Genomic DNA, 26,147 nt, shown 5'->3' with positions numbered 1-26,147 from the left:
TATTAGCAATTAAGATGTTTACATGACTGCCATTTTGAAATAGATTGAGTGAGAGATCTGGTTCATTATTTTTATACAAGTAAACTTCTAGATACCCTAGCAGTATACTAAATTTCAACTTTATCTATTTATCATTCTTGAAAAATAAATTTTTATATTAAAAATACAAAATGCAGATAACAAATAAACTTAAACATTTCTGGACATATATTGATAGAAAGTTTTTTCTTTATTTCAATGTGAGGGACCATCCTCTGAATTCTTGAAACTGTTATAAACACTCTTTATATAAGTGAACATAAATTATTCAGTACATTTTAGGGATTAATAAAAAATGTACAAAGCAATGTTTAGCTCGCGTTGACTTTTCAAATATTAGTGTAGGTACTAGAGTTACTGATGACCTTGAATGAACTCCAGCCCTATGTAACAATAAGGGGGATTGTCAGTTGAGCATTGGCTACCATGCAGGAGAAAGTAATATTCGTAGTATGGTTTCGTGAAAGTGTTTTTTATTATTACTGTTCATAACTTGAGCACCTGTTAATAACAGGTGCATACTGTTATATTATAAACAGGTACTATGTTTTAATAACATGAACACAAAAGGTGCTCATGTGGAACTTGTTTGAAGTTAATAAATATTGTAAACAAAAGTGTTTGAAATGCCCTGTTCAGCAATAAAACCTACATATAAGTACATTGCTTTGTTACTCTCTGATTAATACCTAAAATGCGCAGAGTAATTTATGATCACTCTATGAATATATATATATATATAATTTATTTACATACAGTGTCGGATAAAGAAACAGATTATTTGTGTTTTTCTGTCAAAAATAAAGAAAAAAAATTTATATAAACATACATTTAGAAACGTTTTGTTTTCAAATTAATAGGTAGATAGTGAAAAATTTCATGCTGATTTCTACCACTAAGGAGTTTTAGATGAAGTTGAGCACTGTGTAAACAGCAAAAGAGACTGCTTTAAATGAAATTATGTAATTTTTAATAAATTTTTTTTTTTCATTTAAGTAGTTAATTTTATTCGTATAATTTTATTTGCAGTACAGAAATATGTTTGATTTAATATTATTGCATATTTATGCCTTATTTTGGTTTAAATAAGAATTAAATGTTTTTTTGTAAACATTACTTTCGGTTTAACTTTATTTATATCCAGTTTTTTTCAGAATTAGATTCTCTTCAAATTTTATGTTTTTTTTTTTTTTTTTTGTTTTCTGGATATATAAGTAAATTTTATCCAAACAAAAAAGTGTTAGACACTATTTCTTATGGTTTATGACAATTTTCTCTTAATGGAATTACAATTATGGAACCTCTTTTTAAAAATTTTCATAAAAACATATATGTATGAAATATATACCAGGAATTTCAGTATTGCCTCATTTTACCTTGTAGCAGAAATCCTTTGGGAATACTCTGAAGTTTTTTTCTATTAATTTATGAAACGCTTATTATATATGTAAGTTTTCAGAATAATTTTGGGCCTAAAACCAATAAATACAGTCAGGATTGTATGTCAGATATCAAAATGCACAACTACAGAAGCGCTTTTGCTGTCTTCAACTGCATCATCTGCCAAACAGTTAAAATAATTGCATATAAAGAAATGTAAAAATTTAATTTTTTTGCATTATCATGTATTAACAGTTCTTCAGTAGTTCAGTAAACTGTATATAACCAGATGATTGTGCATTGTCTAAATGCTTCAGAGAGTAGCATTCTGGAAATTGAAGATTATGAAATAAAGTAAAACGTCAAGGCCAAAACCAAATTTAATAGACTTAATCAGTCCCTTAAATCACTTAATAAATTAAGAACGTTATGTTCTTAAATTAAGAACATTCGCATCTAATTACAAGCACATTATATTGTATATTGACAATAGCAGTCGGTGCTACTTTAGATATTTTTTTTTTGTATAATTCCTTGCTGTCATGACAACAAACAACATCATTAACATATGATAGCAATAAAATACCCAACATTGTGTGAAAGATTGCAATTTAAACTATGACTTATATGAAATTTTCATTTTTTGAACAAGTTGAAGACTGAGAAAGTCTGTTGAAAACACTCATTTTATTTTAGTAGATTAATTCATATATTGATTTTTATATATTTCCTTACTGTTTTAAAGTTTTAACTTTTCACTTTTTAAAGTTGAATGAATTATTTCTTATAAAAATTAGATGATTGTTATTTAATTCAAGTTTCTTTCAGATATGAAATCTAAAATTCTGATATAGATAAGAGAATGTAATTCATAGAAATAAATTAATTGTAAACATATTTATAAATTAAAAAAAAAAATTTATGCAAATTTTTTTATTTTAAATATAACTTCTAAATTTTTAATTATAAAACCTCTAAAGCTATTACTTCAAGCATAGAAATTTTAAAAAGCAAAAATGACATATCAACCATAAATTTTAGTTTATTATTTGTGTTACGTAATTTATACTAATGATTACATTTCTTTTATTATTTTAGTTTTAATTTTATTACTTACTATCTTAGTTTTAACCCTATTTTATTAATATTTTAATATCTGAGAAGGGGCCTTTTTGGTACTTTTTGACCCGGGTGTGATGATAACGCGAAAGTGTTTTTCGCCCAAAAAAAATAAGAAAAAGAGATTCTGTATGGATGACAGACACACAATCATAAGAGAGACAGGAACAAGCAGGTTATTATTTACCATAATAAGTTAAGAAGTTCCAGTTTTAAATATTTGAAAATAATGTTAATATGAAACATTATTGGAGCTGTTGATAGTTATATTAAAAATAATTAAAATTCTCTTGTGATTTTCAGTTGTTTTCAGAGTTTCTCAGAACATGACAATGAATGTCCAGCATGTCTTCCTAATAACAAAAAAATTCTTGATGTTATTAGAGCTCAGGTATGGAGATTTCACTATCTTTCATGTGTTGTATCAAATAATTTAAAATGTAAATAAAAATGGGCTATTCTATTTTAATTCAACAAATGATCAGTGCATGATGATATTTGATATGACAACTACCTGCCTTGTAGTGGCCAAAAGATATTTTTTTATATTTTTAAAAAAATTTGTCTTGAGTAATAGACTATTTTCTAACTTGCAAACAGGTAAAAACAGCCATTTTCATCACTTTTCATGAACTGTATCATTCTTATTTTACATTGTACAGAGGGTCAAAAAGGTCTTTTTGGAAAGAGTAAAGATGAAACTTCATCTTGTGTACTCAAAATTCATTTTGTTACATAACCAAATCTTGTAATGTTTACTGAAGTTACGTTTACAAATTTTTGTAAACAAGCAAGCAAATTTTGGGCCCAAAATAAATTATGAACAGTTTAGTGAAACACACCTGTTTTTTACCTTTTAACACTTAGGTACTAGTAGTACTTATAAAAAAAGAAATTGGCCTTTTACAGTGTCCTTCATTAAAAAAAATGGCCACCAAATCATACGATTTTGAAAATGTCTCATTTTTGGGGCCCAAAAACATGTGGGACAGGTGGCAAAAATCTGAAATGTTTACAGGAGTTACTTTAAAACCATAAAAAATTATTTTGTTACTCAAAGAGATGGACGATTAATGAAGCCAACAACACTGCTAAAAAATAGTTCCTTTTAACCATAAAATGTATCCAAAAATACTGATATTATGTATTTTTTTCAGATTATAAAAATTACAACTGAATTCATTAGTATGGAAAAATTGATAATTAATAAATAAATTACAAATAAATAAATAATTTATCAATTATAAATTGATAAATAGTCAATTAGAGAATGATTAATAATAATTACAAAATGATAATTCAAATACATTAATAAATTGTTCAATTCACTTTTACCTTATTTTACTCCTGCTAATGAAAGTTATGAATAAATCTTGCACTTTTTGATAACAAACTTTAACATAACTTAGTGCTCCTGCCATTTTTTTTATTGAATAGAACTGATAAGTCCTCATTCATCATTAGTGTAACATTGTGTTCTCTTCCAGTAGTTGATAGAAAATCACTGAAGGCGTTAAAATATTTTTCAGTTGAACCCATGGTTGATTATCCCTCAATGATTTCTTCAATGAAATACCAGGACCCTGTGGATGGAAAAAGTGTATTATTCAGTATTCCTCTTCATTTTCATGTATTTTGACTTGAATGTCTTCGCGTAACCACCACTTGCCATAGTATACACAGCAGACATAATTTTTATATTTTGGCTTTGGTAAGCCTACAAAACAAACAGAAACACTAATGGCCTTGTGTACCAATACTAACGTAGACGTTTCTGATTTAGAGGTCATCCAGACTTTCAGAATACATTTCTGACTTGGAACATAACTTGAAAGATTCTTCTTTCTGGGACTCTTTCAATTACCTGTTTACAAGAACTGAAGTATTCTTCAGTCTCTTGAACATCTTTATTAGAGCAGAAAATAAACATTATACTTTTAATATTGTCTTTGCAATAATTGTAGATTTCAGAAGGTATAAAAATTTGATTATTGACTGTTATTTAAAGGCTTGCTGTAGTCACAGTCCTTTTTACAGATCCACCAATACGGTCCTTTTCCATGGTATGAGGAAAAAAAATGTCATTCAGTGGCGATTTCAATATCATCTTGGTTACAAAAATTTATGAAATTGTTTTTGTTTTTATACTGGGCTGAGGAGTCGTCATAAAAATATTGTTTAATGTGTAGCAACAGTGTTTTTACTTAATTTATAACTTGCTTTTGGAAGCAGAAGAAGAACACTGTAGTATTACTCGTAAACCCCATTGAGTAATAAAATAAATTTTAAGTGATTTTAAAGTACATAAAAAGTACTTACTGCTGTAAACATTTCAGATTTTTGCCATCTGTTCCACATGTGGTTTTTGGGCCCCAGAAATGAGACATTTTCAAAATCTTATTTGTTGGCCTTTTATTTAATGGACACTCAGTAACAGTCCAATTTTTTCTTTTATACGTATTACTAGTACCTGAGAGTTAAAAGGTAAAAATCAGGCCTGTTACCTGAAAAAATCAGCCCTTCATTATTTATTTTGGCCCAAAATTTGAAAAAACAATTTTTTAACATAACTTTAAAGAAAATGAATTTTGAGTACACTAAGATGAAGTTTTATCTTTACTCGTTTCAAAAAGCCCTTTTTGACCCTCTGTATAATGTAAAGTAAGAATGCTATACAGCTCATGGAAAAAGTGATGAAAAAGGTTGTATTACGTGTTGGTGAGTAAGAAAATAATCTATTGCTGAAGAAAAAAATTTTTTATATATAAAAAAAAATATTTTTTGGCCACTGCAAGGTGGGTAGTTATCATATACCAAATATCTCAAAATCAAAAATAGTGATGCAATAAAACTTTTGAAAATTTGTTGAATTAAAATAGAATACCCCTGTTCAGATTCATTTTTTCTTTGTCCTCTTGCTTAAATGTAAACATCTCCTGTCATTTTCTTCTTATTTGTTAATGAGCCAGCTGGTTTTAATTATTCTTAGATTTATTAATGTACAAATCTTTACTCTCCTTTAAAATGTTGAAGAAATAATATAAAAATGTATCTGTATTAGTCAGAAAGTTTAATATTTTATAAATGTGTAATAATGTAAATATAAAAAAATAATGTACAACAATAGTTACAATAGTTTCATACTTTTAGTTAAGTTCACATTTTTAAATATATATTAAATATGCTGTCTACCTAGAACAGATGTAGAACTAAGTAATGTTATTTCGTCAACATTTTATAGGAAAGTAAAGATTCATACATTAATAATTCTAACAATGATTAAGACCAGTTGGTTCATTAACAAATAAGAAGAAAGAAGATGACAGGAGATGTTTACATTTAATCAACAGGACAAAGAAAACAAATGAATCTGAACATACTGCCCATAAAAAAAGAAGTTCTTTTTTCTTATAATAACATGAGAATATCAATATAATATAAAGTATATATATCTTATACTAACACAAATATGAATTATATCATTAATATGATTCAGTAGCACAAGATAAGTCAAGTATATTTATTTTACATTTTTTTATCAATATAATGTATAACAGTGATCACAAATCAATGGCATTGTGTAAAAGTAGTAATGCAACAAGAATAATATAATAAGAATGATAATTCTAATGTTCATAGTTTCATTAATTTTGATATGATAATCATAAATATGTAACAATAATAAGAATAATCATAATGCTCAAAATATTAATAACTTGTAACAATATATGTAAATATATATTCTTGGAAACTTGTACCTATAATCTTATAGTGACTAGGATTTCTTTAAATATCTTGTTTGTGACACAAGAGAAGATGTATCCAACGGTCTGAATTGGCTAGAAAGTGTAAATAATGATGACTTATTGCAAATCTAGCGACTTATTGCATTTAACTTGTATCTATTATGCTGTAGCAACTAGGATTTCTTTAAATATGTTGTTCATGACGCAGGAGGAAGATGTGTCCAATGGTTTAAATAACCATGGTGCTATTGGTTAGAAACTGTAAATAATGATGACTTATTACACAGTTAGTGACTTATTGCATCTAATATAATATCTTTGGTGTGTGTGTTTTTTTCATTTTGTATGTGTTCTTCGTGTTGTCTGTAGTTGTTCTTTGTGCCTGTGTGGTGTGTATGCACATGTAATGTAGTATTAAAATTAGTCTGTAGAGTAGAGTGTTAGAAAAGCGTATGATTAAGATATAAATATACAGAATATTACATTATAATAACAATATATAACATTTGAAAGCATATTAATAAAATACAGTAAATAAATTACAGTGATAAAGTATAGCATCAGTTAGAAAAAATATATTATTTTAACAACATTCTCAATTAGTAACATGTGAAATATTTTTTTTATTTTATCTGTGTATTTTTTTATTTTATCTAAATATTTTATATTTTTAAATATCAGACACTGTGAACAAACACAACTTATGCACAGGTCTTCGGAGCTGATCATTAGCAGTCTTTAAATTGACGACTTGAACTAATTGGTCAGGACCGGATAAACTTTAGTGATAACTCCGAATTTTCATTGCATTTGTGAACAGTTCTACTTCGAGATTAATACTAAGTTTCCAGTAGACAGATTACACAAAAGAAAATGCCATTTATTTCTCTGCTGGAGATAATGAAGATAGTTCTTAGACCATCGTTTCTAGATTGATTGGACAAACTTTTGGAGTAAATGCCAACGACCTAGGCAGTTAATTTCAATTTCTTTGTAATCTGGTTCAGGTAAAGACATAAGTGGACAACCAACAAGAAAATGTCCAGGCGATAGTAATTCTGGGTCCCTATGATTTGTAGAAACAGTAAAAATGGGACAAGAATTAAGACAGGTTTTAACTTGTGTTAAAACCATATACAATTCTTCAAAGTTCAAGATTGTTGTCCTGCTACACGACATAGATAATATTTTACAATTTTAATTGCGCTGTCCCATAAGCCATCAAAATGGAGCGAATAAGGTGGAATAAATGACCATGAAATGTGGCTGAAAAGGCTTGAATGTTTGATTTTAGATTTTCCTTATTCAAATAAGTCATACAAAATATTCTTGGCAGAATAAAAGTTGAAACCATTATCTGAAAATATTTGGGTAGGAATACTTCATGAAATAAATCTCTTGAGTGTTGCTATGAATGATTGTGCAGTCCAGTCCAAGACTAATCCTAAATGAATTGCCTTGGAACTGAGGCATATAAAAAGTGCAATATAAGATTTACTTAAGGCTTTGGACCTCTGTAGTTGCACAGACAGAATGGACGAGGAATGAAAGGTGGTAACTGACCTAGTTGTTGCATTTGAGTTTTTGCGTTAAAATGAAAACAATTCAAACATTTATTAATGATCAATGAAATGCTTGTTTTAGCATTTAAGATCCAGTATTTCTGGCGTAATGAATGATGTGTCAATTGTATACTAGAATCCAAAAGACGTAAATGCTCAGCAGTAATAATTAATTTAGTTTTATTTGCCTTTGAGTGTAGGATAATAGGATGTTTAGCTTGATAATATATAAAGAGTGCTGTAATCTAACTTCCATAATAGTTCATAATAGTCCTAAGTCACCCAGAAGTGGGTCAAGTGAAATGATTTCACTTTGGTTAGAAATAATTTGATTGTTCTTAAGTTTATTTAATTCATCACTAAAATGTATGTGTTGAGACTGTTTTATGAAAAAGGTAAGGGTCTGATTTAATTCCCTTGTAGTTAAATGACCAGCGAGATTTGTTTGGACCAATTTAATTTAAGATTGTGCATAAATCGGAAACAAAAACTAAATGTATGAATTAAAACTAAAACAGTATGTACTAAAGATATAAACGAATGTTTTTCTGTGAGTCATTCTGGATCTTTACTATAATTATTAAAGTTAATATGAGTGTTTAGCCAATGAGAAGAAAATTGTAAGAGCCAAGGAGGACCACACCACCAAAGTCACATATTAATTAATGTAATTGGATTACAATCCTTAGACAATACGTTAGTTGGATTTTCCATAGACTTAATATAGTACCATTTAGCATTTTTGGTATTTCTTTGAATTTCAGAAATTCTATTACTTATAAATACCTTCCAATCAGACAGATTTCCATGAATCCAGGACAATTCTATTGTTGATTCTGAATACAAATGTATTTCATCAATATGCATATTCAGAGCATTTATTACCTTTACTAATAAATGTGAGAGGAGTAAACAACCAGATAAATTAAGCCTTGGTAGTGATATTTGCTTTAAAGAAGCAAGTCTTGATTTGGAACAAAGTAAATTACATGAAATTGTTTAATTAGAAAATAAGGTTCGAATGTAGATACAACACCTGTAACCCTTTATGGAGGTCCAAAAATCTATGTATTTGGGTTGAGTTAACCTCAGTTCCATGTTGAATTTAATTGGACAACTTATCTTAATTAATTCAATTAAGTGCAACTGATTGTATAATTTGTTCCATTGAGATAACATCGTTGTGGGTAATCTGTCATCCCAATTAATTTTAAGTTGCCATAAAGTTTTCATAAAACATATATGATAGAAAACAATAGGACCAATAAGACTTAATGGGTCAAATACTCCTACAATAATAGAGAGAATAATTCATTTAGTATTAATAGACTGAGTAATTTGAAATGATGATCTGTTTGTAGAATTGTTTCATAAAATTCCTAAGGTACGTAACTATGTTCCTGGGCAATATAACAAGAAAACAATATTACAATTATTAGAAAACCATTGATGAAATGGAAAACCATAACATTGGAGTAGATTACAAACATCAACCTTTAGTTGGATAGCTTCATCTACGGTCAGAACCTGAAAAAAAATCATCAGCATAAAAATCATTTCTAATAGCATTGCATGCTAATGGGAAATCTCTTTGGATTTCATTTAATATTTGAATTAGGCATGTAGTGGCTAAGTATGGAGTAGAAGCGGTTCCATATGTTATAGTTCTAAGTGCAAAATGTTGTAGTTGTTGATCTGGAGATTCACACCACAAAATGCGTTGTAAATTAGTGTCGTAAGGTTTAACTAGTATTTGACAATACATTTTCACAATGTCAGATGTAATGACGTAGTTATGGATTCCAAATCCAAGTATTATTGAGAATAAATCTTGTTGGACAACAGGCCCAACTAATAGTGATATTATTATTAAGAGATAAGCCATCAAAGAAAACTCGCATTTTAGTAGTCAGACTTGTGAACTTAAATATTGGGTGGGGTGAGGTAAGTAATATATATCTGATTCATTAGTTAATAAATCATCAGAATTAAGTAATGACATATGACCTAATCTTAGGTATTCGTGCATAAAGGCGGAATATTCCCTTTTAAAATTAGAAATGTTGCATAATATTTGTTCCAGATAAGAACCTATTTTTAGCGTTAATGAAAGAATTACCTACCCAGATTTTATCGGATTTATGTGGTAATGAGACGATAAATCTGCCTAGATTGTTCTTAGTGGTATTAAGTTGGAAGTGTGTCATATATAGACGTTTCATTAACTGAAATGGTGAAACATCAGAATCAGTTTCATGAATGTTCCAAAAATGTTCCAAGTATAGTTGAATGATATAAGTTATTGTTGGTTGTAAAAAGAGATGTAACAGTATTATTATGTTTAAATTTAGTTGGAAGACAACTGCTAAAAATATGTCCTACCTCTTGAATAATAGGATACCTTGGATCTTGAATAAATTTACAAGGTAATATAAGATCTAAATAAAATTGGGCTCTGATTAAAATATCAATATTATTTGATATGTTAAATTTAGGATCTGCAAAGAATAGATTTTGAGATAGATTAAAATGATCAGTTTCAAATGTATGTAATGGAAGGTTATTAGTTCCGACAAAACAACACAATGAGACCTTGAATGAAAAGTTTTTGTATTGTGAATGCAATGTAAGTAGTACAATATAATCAGATTTGGCTAATTCATTATTTATGCCTGAAATAATCAAATTTTCTTTATCGAGTTGATTTAATCAATTTTATCAGTATGAAAGAGTTTGTTGTGTCTGTTGACACAAATGACATGAGTTATTTGAGTAACATTGATTGTTACTATGACCTTTGTGAAAACATGAGAAAACACTTATGTTCTAAAAAGTCTCTTTGTTCATCATTGCATAAGTTAAAAATTCTTTGCATTTTTGTAATTGATTGAAATTGCAAAACAAACAATGTTTAAAATTAGATCTAGAATAATAAATAACATTATGTTGTTTATGAATCTTGTTAACGTTTGAAGTAGGATGTTTGCGATGAAATTTAAATGCATTGTTGTAATGTTATCCTTTAACATTTCCAATACTGAATTGTGAGTTTATAGTACTTAAACTAAGATTTTCCAGGATGTGTCATCTGGCCTCAAGAAATTCTAGGAACTCTTGAAAGTTTGGACAGCCCTTATTTGATAATATTTCCTTCCATAACCTGACAGTATTATAATCTAGTCTTGTTAGAAATTGAATTACAATGAATTCGAATATGTTAACTGGAAGTTGCATTGCTTCAATTGAATTGAAAAGTGAAGAAATGCCATTAATGAATTTAAATAGAAGATCTGATGATTCTCTTTTTTAAAAAAATATTTTTAAAATAAATATGCATTAAAATATACAATCATAAATTTCTAATCAAATAGTTTTATTAATGGCTAAGGCTTTGTCTCTTAGTGATGGATGTAAATAATGTAATTTTTAATATTTGTTAAATCTTTTCAAGTGTGGATTAAATCATTAAATATATTAATAAAGTGAGGCCATTCAAGAATGTCACCTTCAAACAATGGTAAATTGATTATAATTTGCAATTGTAATTGTTTAAAAGCTGTGTCTACAGAATGTTCTTGATTATTTACTCTATGACGACTATTTATCTGTGAGTAATCCAATTCTTGTAATGGAGGCCTTAATTGATTTTCTTTGTCATAATAATTTTGTTCTTTATCCATAATAATTGCAATAACTAATATGGCCAAAAAACAAAGTAAAACTAAATTACACAAATAGTATTATATAGATAATGATATTAACGTAAATTATGAACCCAGATTCAATGTAGTGAAGAAACGCCAAAATAATATTTTCGTTCATTCATAATTTTATTATTGAAGATCACCAATGAAAATTGAATTTCCCAAACTGCAATGTATTTACATATATAACAATATTAGAACTTCACATATAGCGATATTTCACATAATAATTTAATTATCCGGTCTTATCCATATTTTTTAATGATCCGGTCTGGAGGACCAAAACTAATGTACCCCATCTCCTGTCATCTTCTTTCTTCTTATTTGTTAATGAACTAGCTGGTCTTAATTATTGTTAGAATTATTAATGTATGTAATTGTTATATATTATATAATGTAATTATTGTATATATATTTAAAAATGTGAACTTAACTGAAGCTATTGTAACTATTGTAACATAATGTAATGATTAATTCAGTATAAATTTAAAGTAAATAAAGGAAGTGCTTAACAATAATTGGTTGTCTGGCAATTACTTAATGTATACAGTTTACACAACCGACAAATTACTCCACAGCTGAATTGTTGTACACCCCAAATACAAACTAATTAAAATAGTTAATCAAATCAACAAGAAACATATACTTAATTATTATCTATTAAGAATTAAGAAACCTCCATGAACAGTACAAATATTTTACTTACCAAATATTTATTTGAAATTCTCTCAATCTGTGATTAGAACAGGTTTTATTTAATGATTTTATTGTTATTGTGTAAGATATTTTAATTTGTTGTAATGTGATGATGTGTTATGTTGTAAACTTGTAGAAGAATATTGTTATACTTAATATATATATATATATATATATATATATCTTATAATAATGTACATTTGTATGTGTTATATTTTTTTATTTAATTTGTTTTTCCCCCATTTGATAAATGTTTAGGTTTTATATATTTGGGTCACTTTTTGTTTTAGTGGTTCCTTTCTTTTAATATTTTATAGAACTACTTCTTTTTGATAGGTTTTATTTAATAAACATATTTTTCTTTATGTGCAATGTCCATTATTGAATGTTGGCAATCATTTGAGCAATTTCAACCTTGTCTACAGCTGATGGGAGTGAAGATCTGGTTGATCCAATGCTTCAGATTCTTCAGTCATGAAATTCTGGTCTTGGATTTCAACTTTCCGTGAAATACGAGGTGCAGAAACCAGCACTCCTCGGATGTGTCTCACTTTATGTGCATACTCCAGGTTTTTCCTCTTAATAATCTTAAATGCTAGTACATTCTCATAGTGAATCTTGTATCTTCACCTAATCATTGCCAGTAATTGATAGACCACATCTTAAAGGCATCATTTTTGTTTAATTATGCTTCTGATTAAATCCAAAATTTGACCCTCCAGCAGCACAGAGACGATACACAGCACTTAATCTTTCTCTTCCTACATTTAAGTATAGCTGCATAGGACATTTTTTTTCACAGAAAAGCAGATCTGGCTTTTTCTTTATTCTTGGAAGTGTGACAATCTTCATTCAAGCAGCATCCTAATTGTTTAAAACTTGATACCTATCCAAGAGAAATTTTACTGATAAAAAGCAATCACGAATTTTATGTCTGCTTACTACTGTATATTTTGTCTTCCTTATGTACAGTTGTAATCAATAGCAGCCATTAACAACTTTCACTCTATTTAATGAACTATCATCCTAAACAGTTTGGCAGAAGTCAATAAATATATTTTATAACAACAAAATAATCTAAAACAAAAATAATTCTGAAATCGAACTTTAAATATCACCATCAAAAAGCTGATAATTGCTAATCTTAAATTTTAGAGTTCACCACCAAATTACAGACTTAAGAATTATTTATAATTTTCAAATTATAAAGCTTTAATTTGTTCCAAACTTCAGAATTGAGAAAAAAAGTTTAATTTTCTTCAATTTTGGTTGAAAATATCTTGAATATTAGAGTGATATCAGGCTATTGCCTAATCATCTGTTTTTCATTTTTCCAATTCAATCCAATGCTAAGTGATTATGACAGTAGAACAAAAAAAATTAAATATCCTCAAAATGTTTATGCTGAATGCATTTTTCATTTAAAAAATTTTCTGCTTAAGTAATATGTAATAACCAGAAGAATAACTTTACAAAATAAAAACCTATTCATCTAAATAAGATTTATTTGATGAAGAGTAAGGTAATGAAGTTGAGGCTCAAATATATCCATACAATATATGTAGTACATGTATTACATCCATACAATATATCCACGTAATACATACTTCACTATTACAAACACATTTACAATAATATTGTGACCGTATATTTACATATAAATATACAACTGATGGGGCAACTACAATCTTCAACTACAATCTTTGGTACTGTGATTAGCAAACATTTTACAGTACTGTTTTCTTATCACTGTATTGCATTTATTAAAATAACCTTGTATCATGACAACATAACATGTAATGTAAGATACAGACAACACATTATCGATCTAATTTTTTGAATACTGCGTCAAGAAAACTGAGTATTTTAACCTTTTAATTATTTCTTATGATAGAATATTGTTAAATATTGTATGATATAACATTCACATTGACAATGTTAATATTAATATTAATGCTGTAGATTGTATAACTTCAGTTAGTATGACTTATCCCACTCTTCACACATGTTACTTTAAACTAATATCTGGAGATAGGATAGTTTGAATGGAATTTTACTGTTTTTTGTAGAAATTGCTCAAGTGAGTCTTTTTTTTAAAAGTAATTTCTCATTTAATCATTTAAGGTAGAAACCCCTCAAGTGAGATTAAGCTTTTCTTAATAGAGTAAAATGTAGCATATAAGTGTGATGCGACCTTACCTTTTGATAGATAAATTTGAATTTCAGTTATGAATAGATTTAAAAGACAGATCAGTTGATCAATGTATAAGACCATGATGATGTAGGAGTTGAAGGCTTGAAGTGTTTTATTACCTAATGGAAATAGCTATAAAATGCTCTTGAAATTATGGTATTGCATATGAAACATTCAGTAATTCAGTATGAAAGTAATCAAACCCAGATGACAGCGTATGACCATCACCAGTTGCTGGTTACCTGGTAATATTAAGAAATGGAAGATTTAAAATAAGCCATGATACTACTGTCTTTAAAGATTACTTAACATTAGTTAACTCTTCTAGATATTGCAGATCCTTGACATAATTTTAATGTCTTTTATATTAGAGCACTAAAAAAAGTGAAGTTAAAAAAAAATTATTTTGTTAATATAAAAAATTACTAAATTCACAAGATATTTCACAAAGATTTTCACTAATTTCACAAGATACTTAGAATAAAAAGTATCTTTGTTAACAACAGATTTTTTAAAAAGTCTTCCGTAAGGATGAATTGCTACATCACCTTCATTTGTAACATAATTATGTATTAGCTATCTGTGTTATTTGTCTATTTAACATATTTGATAATAACATATTTGATAAATAAGATTACTTAACATTAGTTAACTCTTCTAGATATTGCAGATCCTTGACATAATTTTAATGTCTTTTATATTAGAGCACTAAAAAAAGTGAAGTTAAAAAAAAATTATTTTGTTAATATAAAAAATTACTAAATTCACAAGATATTTCACAAAGATTTTCACTAATTTCACAAGATACTTAGAATAAAAAGTATCTTTGTTAACAACAGATTTTTTAAAAAGTCTTCCGTAAGGATGAATTGCTACATCACCTTCATTTGTAACATAATTATGTATTAGCTATCTGTGTTATTTGTCTATTTAACATATTTGATAATAACGTAACTACTTAGTTTACTTTCTTGCATGCAGTTGTCAAAAAATTGGCCAAATCCTCAAGCATCATGTATAAGATTCATTTTAAAATCCCCCTTCTCCATCACAGATCATGTATTTAAAGCTTGCCTCGTCCATAACTCCATGTTTATACAATAGCATTTCATCTGTTTGGGCAGAAGATCTTTCTGAACCATTTTTCAGTAAAAATTATATTTTTTTCCTAAAAGCACATAAAAACATGATCTATAATAAGAAAGTCCTCTCAGTGTAAGTAAAAGTGAATTTTTTCATTTTTTTATATTTTCCTAGTGAGATAGAGGCTACTAGACTGAGAAGGAGAGTCAGACCAGCAGCTGGACTCCCATTAATTAATGTATACTGAATCAAATAGCAGCAACATCTGTTTGTTTCAGCTCTTCTCATTCAAGTTTTCATTGAACTTGAATTCTATTTTTTCTATACAAGTATGTGTTTGTGGATCTTTTAACCATATAATCTTTGTTGAAACTATAATTATTAGTATGAAGTGTTTTATTTTTTCAGGTGCAGAATAGTGATTTACATGAAACATTCCATAGTCAGCTTGAAAGAGCAGAAGATGGTTTTTCTTTGGTTGCTGATTATTTTGGGCGTGGCATTTTCAATAAATTCACTGTTATTAATGATGCAACACTAAGTAATTGATTTAATTTTTCTTGTTTATTGTAAATTGGTCATTATTTTCTTTTAATTAAATTTTCTTGAAATAGTTAAGTAGATATTAATTGAAAACATCAGGTATGTGGCAAGGTAACATTTTCTTTAATTTGTTGTTTCTGAACTAGGTGGTGTGATCTTTAAAAGTTAGAAAATATTTTAATTTTTTTATTTATCAAGAATTCCAAATAATAAAATTTCTGTTCTTACATCATGGAATTATTGAATAAAGTAAATAATTATACAATTTTTTTTCTCTTAATTACCATCAGAGACACTAATGGCAAGTGATGAATTGCTATATTTTTCCTTAGCTTGTTATTTATTTAATGATACTTGGAAATCTCTTGTTTCTATATTCATTAAATTATGTCATATACCTTTAATTAGACAAGTAATAATTTAAAAAAAAAAAAGATTAATGTAATTTTTTTGTTCTTGATTATAGTATATATGACTCATTTCAGTAGATGTCATCGATTACTACAATTTTTTTGTATCCAAATATCATATTTACTTACATATGTAAGAAACTCAGATATATACATGAAACATTTTGCGCATAAGATGTGCAAGACACACCCAAAAAATAATGGTGTAGGTTTTAGGAAAAAAGTACATGTAAAATTTTCAGTTGATTTCTATTTATTTTTTATGTAGTAAAAATTAAATAATAAAATATATACTTTAAAATTAAATTGTCATTAATTAATTATTATTATATACAAAAAATATGGTGCATTGATAAACACAATAACAAATAAGGAAATATACAAAGACTTGCAGGCACATCTAAAATAAAAAAAGAAGAAAGAGCCTATTGTAGCAATGTCGTATGGTGATTTTAAAAGACAAGCAAGTTAAAACACTAATATGGTAAATCTGAAAAAAGATTCTTACATGTTTTTTAATCGTCATTGCTGTTTGAATCTCCAACTTCAGAAGGGGTATGACTATTGTCCCGTACAGCAGTGTCTTCATTTCTATCCAGGCTGTTAGAGATACAGTAATTCTTTAAGCTCTTTACTATCAAATCATTTTAGTTAAGATTCCATGCAGCCAAGATCCACTCGCATATTAATGTGAAACTCAGCTTTTTCAGTCTTCCTGTAGGAGTTGTTTCATGGACTGCAGTTGCCATCCACTCGAATAAAAATGTTTCAAATGTGTTCTTCGAAAGGCCAATTAACATTGAGTGGCTGGAGTAATGACATCATTCTAGAAGGAATACAAACTTGCTTTGTTTTACTTTCTTGAAACATTTTTTCACATTGTCTATTACATGTTCACGGAAACTATCCATCACTAACATAATTTTCAATCTTAAAAGAGCACCAGATCACCTCTCCCACACACATTTTACCCAATTTAAAACTACTGCATTATTCATCTATCCTTGTTCTTGGCACCTAATGACAACAGCAGGTAATTTTCAGCCTTTCGAAAGGTTTTACTATTAAATAAAATAAATAGTGAAAGTCTTTTGCCATATGCTAGTATTGTCAAAATAACAGTACTGTATTATAATACTGTACAAAGCCAATTTTCATAGCCACAAGCAAACACTGACAGCATAATTGTTTAATCTGCTGGTACATAAAAGTAAACTGATTGATTGATTGGCATTTCTATCTGCCCTATTAAAAAGTTATTTTCTTGTTGTAACTGAATTACATGTCTCTTGAAGGCCAATAATTTTTTTTCAAAGGCATGCAGCAAACGTTTGACAAATAGATATATGTTTTCTTATTGATAATTCATACCTATTCGTAAAAAGATTCAATCATCGTTGACTTGCTTTAAAATTTGGTATTTGTAGCTCCCTCATGATTTATGTGGCTTTTAATTGTGCCATTCTGTTGAAACAGCAAATCATTGCTAACATATATCTTGAATATAAGAAAACAACTGCTCTTCTACTTGAAACTTTTGAATCCTGTCATGAAATACGCTTCTACTTTTATTGCTATTTGTAAGCTTTTTTCTTTTTCCAATCTCTTATATACAGTTCTGGAATATCATATTTACGGCCTGCTGCACAATTACAGATTTCCTCAGCTAAACGAATAACTTTTAATTTTTTGCTGACCATAAATGAATGCAAAATTTTACAACTCATTTTTAGTTACTCACTTAAAGTATTAACTGGATAAACTTAGTATAAGTATAAACAGAAGACACAATCTACCTTCACATGACTAAAACAAAATGAATACTGTAATAATAATTTATTTATATTATATTTACTGTAATATACTCGTTTGTATATATTAAACAATGTACATTAATGTATATATATATATATATATATATATAATATGTATACTAAGTTGCCTCTAGACCACTTAAATTTAATAAATAAATAAATATGGATGATTATGTTAATTTTTTAAAGCTCTTCATGCATTTGTTATAGTCTTTTGATTATCTCATGTTTTCTCCTAACATGAATTTTTCTAAACAGAGTTTATGTTATACTCTGAATGTTATGTTATATGCATTTTCATTTTTATGAATCTTCTTTTGAACATACTCTTTATTTCTCAGTTCAAATTCATCATTTTATTTTTCAGTTTGAATTCACTTTTTTATGGATTAGCTGTATACCTTTCATTTTGCATTCCTTTTTCTGTTTCCTAAATAAATACTAATTAATTATTTTTCGTGTTTATAATCATATTTCTAATGCATTTTATAATGGTCACCAATTTTATAAGTGTTAATTTTTAATTTTTCAAATCAATTTTTTTTTCAGGATCAAAATCATTTTCTTCAAAACCTGATACTGTGCAAGCATTGAAAAAACCAACCAATATGTCACAATCAGTTGATATAAAAATTCAGAACCCAGGTAATATTACTTTGTAGAATTTTTCATCAGTTGTATAACTTTTTTTTCAGCTTAAATTGGCAAATATTTTATTTCATTCTTAATATAATTTCATACATTTATATAATTTTAAAAATTCATATTTAATTTTCAAACATTTGTTTAAAATATCTAAACTTAAACTTAGAAAATGCGTTCATTTAATTTTTAGGACAATTTTTTTTATATTGTGTTCTATGCATCCAATTTTAAATGTATAGTACCAAAGTCAACTTGTCTATACACACAAGAAAAATTTCATAATTTGGATTGTAGTTAATTTAATATTTATGATGTTTATATAATTTATTGAAACTGAGATTTCACAGTAGATACTATTTACTATATTGTTTCCTGATTTGAGGCTTTTAATGTTAATTATGCTTGTAATCATTTGATCTTTTTTTTTTAATGTTTTTCTAAGGAATTTTTCTTAGTTAAAAGTAACATCAGGCAGTCATTTTTTTTTTGCAAGGGCAATTTCAACAAGATCCTTTTTCAGTAAAAATTTAATGTGAAATTACATTATATTGTTTTAATTAGACAATTGAATTCTGAATTATGTTAAAATTTGTTTAGACAATTTTTCTTTGTATTGAAACCAAGCATATTTTTTCTTCTTTGACAGTGTACATCCGTGCATTTATGTTTATTGTATACATTGGCATATGTTAATATAAAGACCTGTTTAATTGACACTGAATATCAAATGAGTTGAGTATTTACCTGGTCGTATTGCTTCAGCTAATATGTTAGGATGATCTTTGTTGGATGAACTACCTATACTTGCACATTTATTTATTGTTTTTCTATTAAATAATCTGACAGTCTTCTTAACCATTCAGACTTCCTTTACTGTACAAGAGACTTTGATTTTGCAGTTTTCATGTGGCTGTTTCAGTGAAGTTAATACACAGAATGAGTTGTAGTGTGTGTGAAAATGCCATGTCTGAATGAAGTAGACCTCTTATGACTCCATAACGTATTCCCACGATCCTTCCCTTGCTTGAAACATTTTTGCAGTGCTCTTTTAGAACGGCTACCAGCTGTGCTCTCATATCTGTCGTTATGTACTTCCAGTTTTTAAATCAGGAAACATTCAGCAGCTTCTTCAGCCTAAGGAAACAACAAACTATCATAAGCAGTTATTTCTGTTGAATAAGGAGACAGGTAAACCTGAGGAATTCTGTCTCTGACAAGAAATCCTGGGTTAGACGTGACAAATGTGAGTTTGTTATCAAGGTGCCTCTATCACTTGCATTGTATTCCCACAGGTCTGGCCTTTTTTCCTGATTTGCAACACAATGATGACAGAATATCCAGACAGTACTGTTTGTTGACAGTGTGGATGCATATACATGATACACAGCTGTACAATAGTCAAAAAAAAAACCAGCATTGTTTTCATTTTGCTCCTCACCTAACTTAATTTCTTTAGTCTTGGGAGATGATTGTGTCTTCCACTGTGACAACTGAACTTTTATTTCTGGGTTGTGCCCATACACCCAATATTCATCACCAGTTATGGTCATAAGAAAGTTAGTATTACTGTTGGACTTTACGACATCCTGTGCAGTATAAAAATGTATATCTTCCTATTCAAATGAAAGCACTTTTGTGACAGATTTTGCAACCACTCTGTGCATATCTAAATCATCTCTTAAATTTTGGTGTTGAACCATTACTAATTCAATGTCATTTGCAATTTCGTGGACAGTAAGCTAACTATTTTCCATTATCAAATTCTGCATGTTATTAATGAGGTTTGGATTTTGGCTTGTTGACTGTCTACTTGTGCTAGTTACTCTCAGCTGAATTTTTGGTATTTTGAAAACTGTAATACCACTCTTTAATCTTTGTACAGCTTCATTTCCAAAACCCTGTTTAATCTTACAAATTGTTTTGCCTTGGCAAGACAAGTCATGTATAAAATAAAAATGTAAACGCCTACTACACAAATACACAATAGCTGCTCAACAACAGAAACCTTGTACAAAAACTAATTGTACACAAGTTTTACTACTCATACTCATACCACTTATAATATTCAAATACTTTTCCAGGAAAAAAAAATGTGGCTGGATTCTTTTTGAAGACTTAGTGTATGTAATGTTTTTGTTTAACCTCCAATGGGCTATAAAAAAAAGATACATTGACATAAAATGATTTTATTACTAAAAGTTGAGTAGTATGTAACTTTTTCTTCTATATAATCACCAAAATAGTTGACGCATTTGTCGTATCATGACACCAGCTTTCCGATGCCCTCTTCAAAGAAGTTTGCGATCAGTGAGGTACGGTACGTCTTGACAGCCTCCTGAAGTAGTTCGTTGGTGAAGAAGTGTTGTCCACCCACCCATGCCTTCAATTCTCAAAAGAGGTGAAAATCACTAGGTGCTAGGTCTGGATTATACGTTGGATGGTTGAAAACATCCCACTTGAATTGTTTGAGAAGATGTTGTATCATGTTGGCACAGTACGATCATGAATTCTCATGGATCAAAACCATGCCGGACAAGAGCATGCCTCCTCGTTTGTTCTCGATAGATCTGCAAAGGTGAGATAAAGATTCACAATAAACTTCCTTTGTTATGTTGTCCTCTGCTCTATAAAGTTCACCAACAAGACACATTTATTGTTCCAAAAAACTACAGCCATTGTTTTCCTGTTGCTCAGTGTCTGTTTGAACGTTTTGGCTTGTTTGGAGAAGTTTGCATCCACTGCTCAGACTGTTCTTTGGTTTTGTGGATTGTGATACTGGATCCAAGTTTCATTGCTGGTAGTGATAGACTTTAAAAACACCCTCCTCCTCATTATTGTAACATAAGAAACTTTAAGGCTGATGACATTACTTTAAGGCTGATGACATTCACTGCATTATGATTGTCACTCAAATTTTTGGGACCCAACATGCACACAGTTTCTGGTATCTTAGGTCTTTAGTCACAATTGTGTACAGAGAAGACATTGGAATCTCTGGGAATTTTTCAGAAAATTGACTTATCGTAAACCTCCGTTTGTCACGGACAAAATCATCAACACGCTCAACCAGGCAAACAGTAGCAACAGACTTGGGTCCTTGCCCACCTTCATCATGGATGTACATTCGCCCTTCTTTAAATTCCCTACACCATTTCCGTACACTACCATTACTCCAAGTATTTTCACCACATACTAGGCTCATTCTGCAGTAGATTTCATCAGTGCTACATCCTTCTGCTTGCAGAAAACATATTACACTTCACAGTTGGCGGGAGCATCGATTGAAACAACTGTGTTCAATTGCTTGTATCTCGGCCCAGACTAATGCATTGGAGCTGGCAATGGCAGTGGTTGTGGTGGAGGCTGGTGAAATCACACATCGTGCAGACCTGGCTCCCGCCTATCTCTTGTTTACTTAGATACACAATTGTAGGTTGAAAAAACAGCCCTTATATAATATAAATAAATAATGTTCTCTCTCTCTCTCTCTCTCTCTCTCTCTCTCTCTCTCTCTCTCTCTCTCTCTCTCTCTCTCTCTCTCTCTCTCTCTCTCTCTCTCTCTCTCTCTCTCTCTCTCTCTCTCTCTCTCTCTCTCTCTCTCTCTCTCTCTCTCTCTCTCTCTCTCTCTCTCTCTCTCTCTCTCTCTCTCTCTCTCTCTCTCTCTCTCTCTCTCTCTCTCTCTCTCTCTCTCTCTCTCTCTCTCTCTCTCTCTCTCTCTCTCTCTCTCTCTCTCTCTCTCTCTCTCTCTCTCTCTCTCTCTCTCTCTCTCTCTCTCTCTCTCTCTCTCTCTCTCTCTCTCTCTCTCTCTCTCTCTCTCTCTCTCTCTCTCTCTCTCTCTCTCTCTCTCTCTCTCTCTCTCTCTCTCTCTCTCTCTCTCTCTCTCTCTCTCTCTCTCTCTCTCTCTCTCTCTCTCTCTCTCTCTCTCTCTCTCTCTCTCTCTCTCTCTCTCTCTCTCTCTCTCTCTCTCTCTCTCTCTCTCTCTCTCTCTCTCTCTCTCTGTGTGTGTGTGTGTGTGTGTGTGTGTGTGTGTGTGTGTGTGTGTGTGTGTGTGTGTGTGTGTGTGTGTGTGTGTGTGTGTGTGCGCGCGCGCGCGCATATGTGAAAATCCTGATAAATTTTTATTATTGACTAAGGTTTTAACTTCTTTTAACTTTTTGTAGAGAGACCTAAAGAACTTGGAAAACAAAAATTATCATTAGAAAGGTATAGTTCTATGTTAGAAGCAAATTTAACTCGAGATCAACATACTGCCTTAACGCCAAGCACTGATTCTCCAGAAACACCTTTAATGACTGTTATCTCAAATAAACAGAATACAACATTATCATTGCCTGGAAAGAATCCATTTGAGGATGATGAAGATTACTCATCAGGTACTCCGTTTGATGATGATGATGATTATGATAAAAATTTAAATCCATTTTCAAGTAAGTTAAATGTTATTGTTGACATGTATGTTATATGTACATTTGTATTATATTAAAAGATGGTTCACTATTAATGTAAATTGCCTGTTCAAGGAAATTTCCAAACTTTCAATATGAAAGATTTAATAAATAGTAATTAAATTGATTAAACAGAAAAGTTTGGCACAGCTGCATATATGTTAGACTAGAAATGTAAATGGCAGTTTTCATCAATTTGTGATTTAGTTCCTAATATAAAGTTATGACTTGTGATTTTTCTCTTATCAAAGCGGAGAAAACTGAACAAATTCATTATTATATGCACAGTGAATTATGAAAAATAAATGTTTTAAGGTTACACCAATTTGTAAATTGCTAACCTTATTCTTCTCTTTCCTCATATTTATTGTTTGCAGACCTATTTTAGATGAATGGCTGTTTCTTTTTATGTCATAACTAGTATCAACTTGCACATAAAACTTGGTATGAAAATTATATTTATTTCATTTCATTTTGTATGCTATACAGAACACTCTGTATATCATTAGATGTTATATAAGTTACTAAAGTTGAACATGAATGTGAATAAGTCAGATAATGGCCAATATCTGGAAAAAAAAAAAACATTGCCAGTATACATTATATATGTTAAAAATCACAAAACTATTTCTCACAATTTTGAGTGGCGTAAAAGTCATTACCACCATTACAATTTGAAAACCATTTTAAAACTATTATTGGTTTATATCACTAGTTTTTCTATGACAGTTTGGGTTGAAATAACCTACTAAGGAGGGCTGGGACTGTTGTTTTTTGAAGAAACGGTTACAAAAGGGATCTTAACTAAAGGATAGAAATAACCTAGAAGTTTGTCATATGCTATTTCGTTTCTAAAAATTAATTTAATCATTTATATTTCCACCTTGATGACGCTGGGCCAGACTGTGGTACCTCAGGCTGTTAGTGTATTAATGAAGAAGTCTGACATCAGAGTTATAAGACAATGGATTTTCATAGATGTATTACCAAAATTACCATTCCTTTTAGGGTTATTGAAAGATACGATGTATGCCGTTAAACCAAAGATGCTTGAGAAATTAAACAAAAATATTACCTATTTGCTTCAGTATGTCTTCTAAAGCAGCTACTCTTGCTTTCAAAGAAAACTTCTTGTTTCAATATTCTATGCATCTGTACAGACATAAACATTTTTGAGCTCAAATGTTCAGCAAGGTTAGTTGTGCATTAGTTTTAGTCAATGAACTGTGATTTTTGTGCCATTCTGTATTCTTTTAGGATTATAAGCTTTATTAATTAGAAAAGAGTCAAAAATTGTTTTATAAATTTTTTTCAGTTAATTTTTAATTCAGCATTATTAGTGTTGAAAAATATTTTGATGTTTATGAACAAGCTCTACAAATGGCCATCAATCTCCCCATAGACTTGATTAATGATTACTCAGTGAAAGACTATTAATAAAGACTAAATCAAAAAGTATTGTACAATAATTAGCAATATCTAGTGCCGTTTTTTATTTAAACGGGCGCGAGGCTGTGGGTTGTACGCTGTGCATGCCTATAGCCTGTCTTTAAGAAGGATTCAACTGCCACGGCACCCTGGCGCGACTGATATACTGCTCAACGGCGGTTCTGGTCGCCCCGAGGGTGCTTAAACAAACTATAAATGAGACTCGTAGAAGAAAGAAAGAAAGATATGGTAGGATAAGTTTTAATTTAATGGTCTTTTGGGAACCTATCTCAAATTTTAATATTGGGGCCCTTTACACCCCATAAGTGTTTGTGATTGTCCTTGTCTTTATGTCTTAAATGTTTTGTGTAGTTTGTGCTTTTAAATAAAATGTAAGGGCCCTTTACACCCTTACATACGACGATCCAGATGGTGATAGTAGTTTCTTTTAAAGATTGTGACGAGGGCTAATGACCTTAGCAGTCGATGCCCATAAAAAATTAATTAAAAAAAAAAAAAAAAAAAATATTCTACTATAGAAGAATATTTTATTCCACTTTAGAGAATATTCTCTATGTTATAATTATAATTATACACTAATCTGTTGTTGCAAATTATCAATTTGCAATGTGCTGTAAGGGCTTCAATTAATCTTGTTTAGATTTAGGAATTCTGACTGACTGAGATACAGTTGTAATGATTAAATAAGTGGTATCCACTACATTTTTAAAAAGATTTAAAACTGAGCCCTGCAGTTTCGCAATGAAAATATAAATCTTTTATTTATTGAGCTAAATTTTGATGTTTTTTTTCATTCCAGGTTGATTTTATTCATCATTCAATAAAGAAGAGATCTGGTTTTCAATTTCAATTCATATCAACTAGATAATTTATTTTATATAGTATATATGCAGCTATCCATTGTATGTAAATGTAAAATATGCTAATGATTCATTTTTTATTCTATAGTAATTATATTTTTTGCACAGTATTTTATTTATCCTTAAATATTTCATAAATTTTTATAGAATCTGCATGTTTGTATATTTTTGCTTCTTTTCTGATAATTAATAATAATTGTGCATTATAATTTTTATTTATTTTTCATTTAACCCTTTAGTATTTGTTATCTTGTCTTTCATGTCAAGATTAAGTGATTAATTTATAAATCTTTTATACCTTATCAATTATTCAGTTTTATCATATAACGCATACTAAGCATTTGGGCAGAGTTGATAATGGGTTTTGATTTTTTTTTCAAAAATTCCTAATCTTTAGTAATATAAAAAATTTAATAGTATATTTTTGTATGTTATTGGTTGATATTTAAATTACTGTA

General features: G+C 29.3%; 1 protein-coding gene across 4 annotated transcripts in view; it reads left to right on the top strand.

Annotated features, from left to right (window-relative positions):
• LOC142322279 (vacuolar protein sorting-associated protein 11 homolog) overlaps positions 1-25,893 on the top strand; it is a 106,520-nt gene extending 80,627 nt beyond the window's left edge. For 2 of the 4 annotated variants that reach the window (XM_075361227.1, XM_075361310.1), the window contains exons 18-22: positions 2,842-2,929; positions 15,932-16,064; positions 18,840-18,935; positions 23,096-23,362; positions 25,629-25,893. In XM_075361227.1, coding sequence (XP_075217342.1) covers positions 2,842-2,929; positions 15,932-16,064; positions 18,840-18,935; positions 23,096-23,362; positions 25,629-25,633 — 589 coding nt within the window. In that variant the 3' untranslated portion in view covers positions 25,634-25,893. Of the gene's footprint in view, positions 1-2,841; positions 2,930-15,931; positions 16,065-18,839; positions 18,936-23,095; positions 23,363-25,628 lie in introns of those variants that run through there. The other 2 variants (XR_012755829.1, XR_012755836.1) reach the window with 2 other exon arrangements.
• The last annotated feature ends 254 nt before the right edge of the window (positions 25,894-26,147 follow it).

This window comes from Lycorma delicatula, chromosome 1 (genome assembly GCF_047948215.1).
Source record: "Lycorma delicatula isolate Av1 chromosome 1, ASM4794821v1, whole genome shotgun sequence".
In the NCBI taxonomy this organism is placed as follows: domain Eukaryota; kingdom Metazoa; phylum Arthropoda; class Insecta; order Hemiptera; family Fulgoridae; genus Lycorma; species Lycorma delicatula.
The sequence above is the reverse complement of the archived record's forward strand: the minus strand, read 5'-3'. Positions and strand labels throughout refer to the sequence as shown.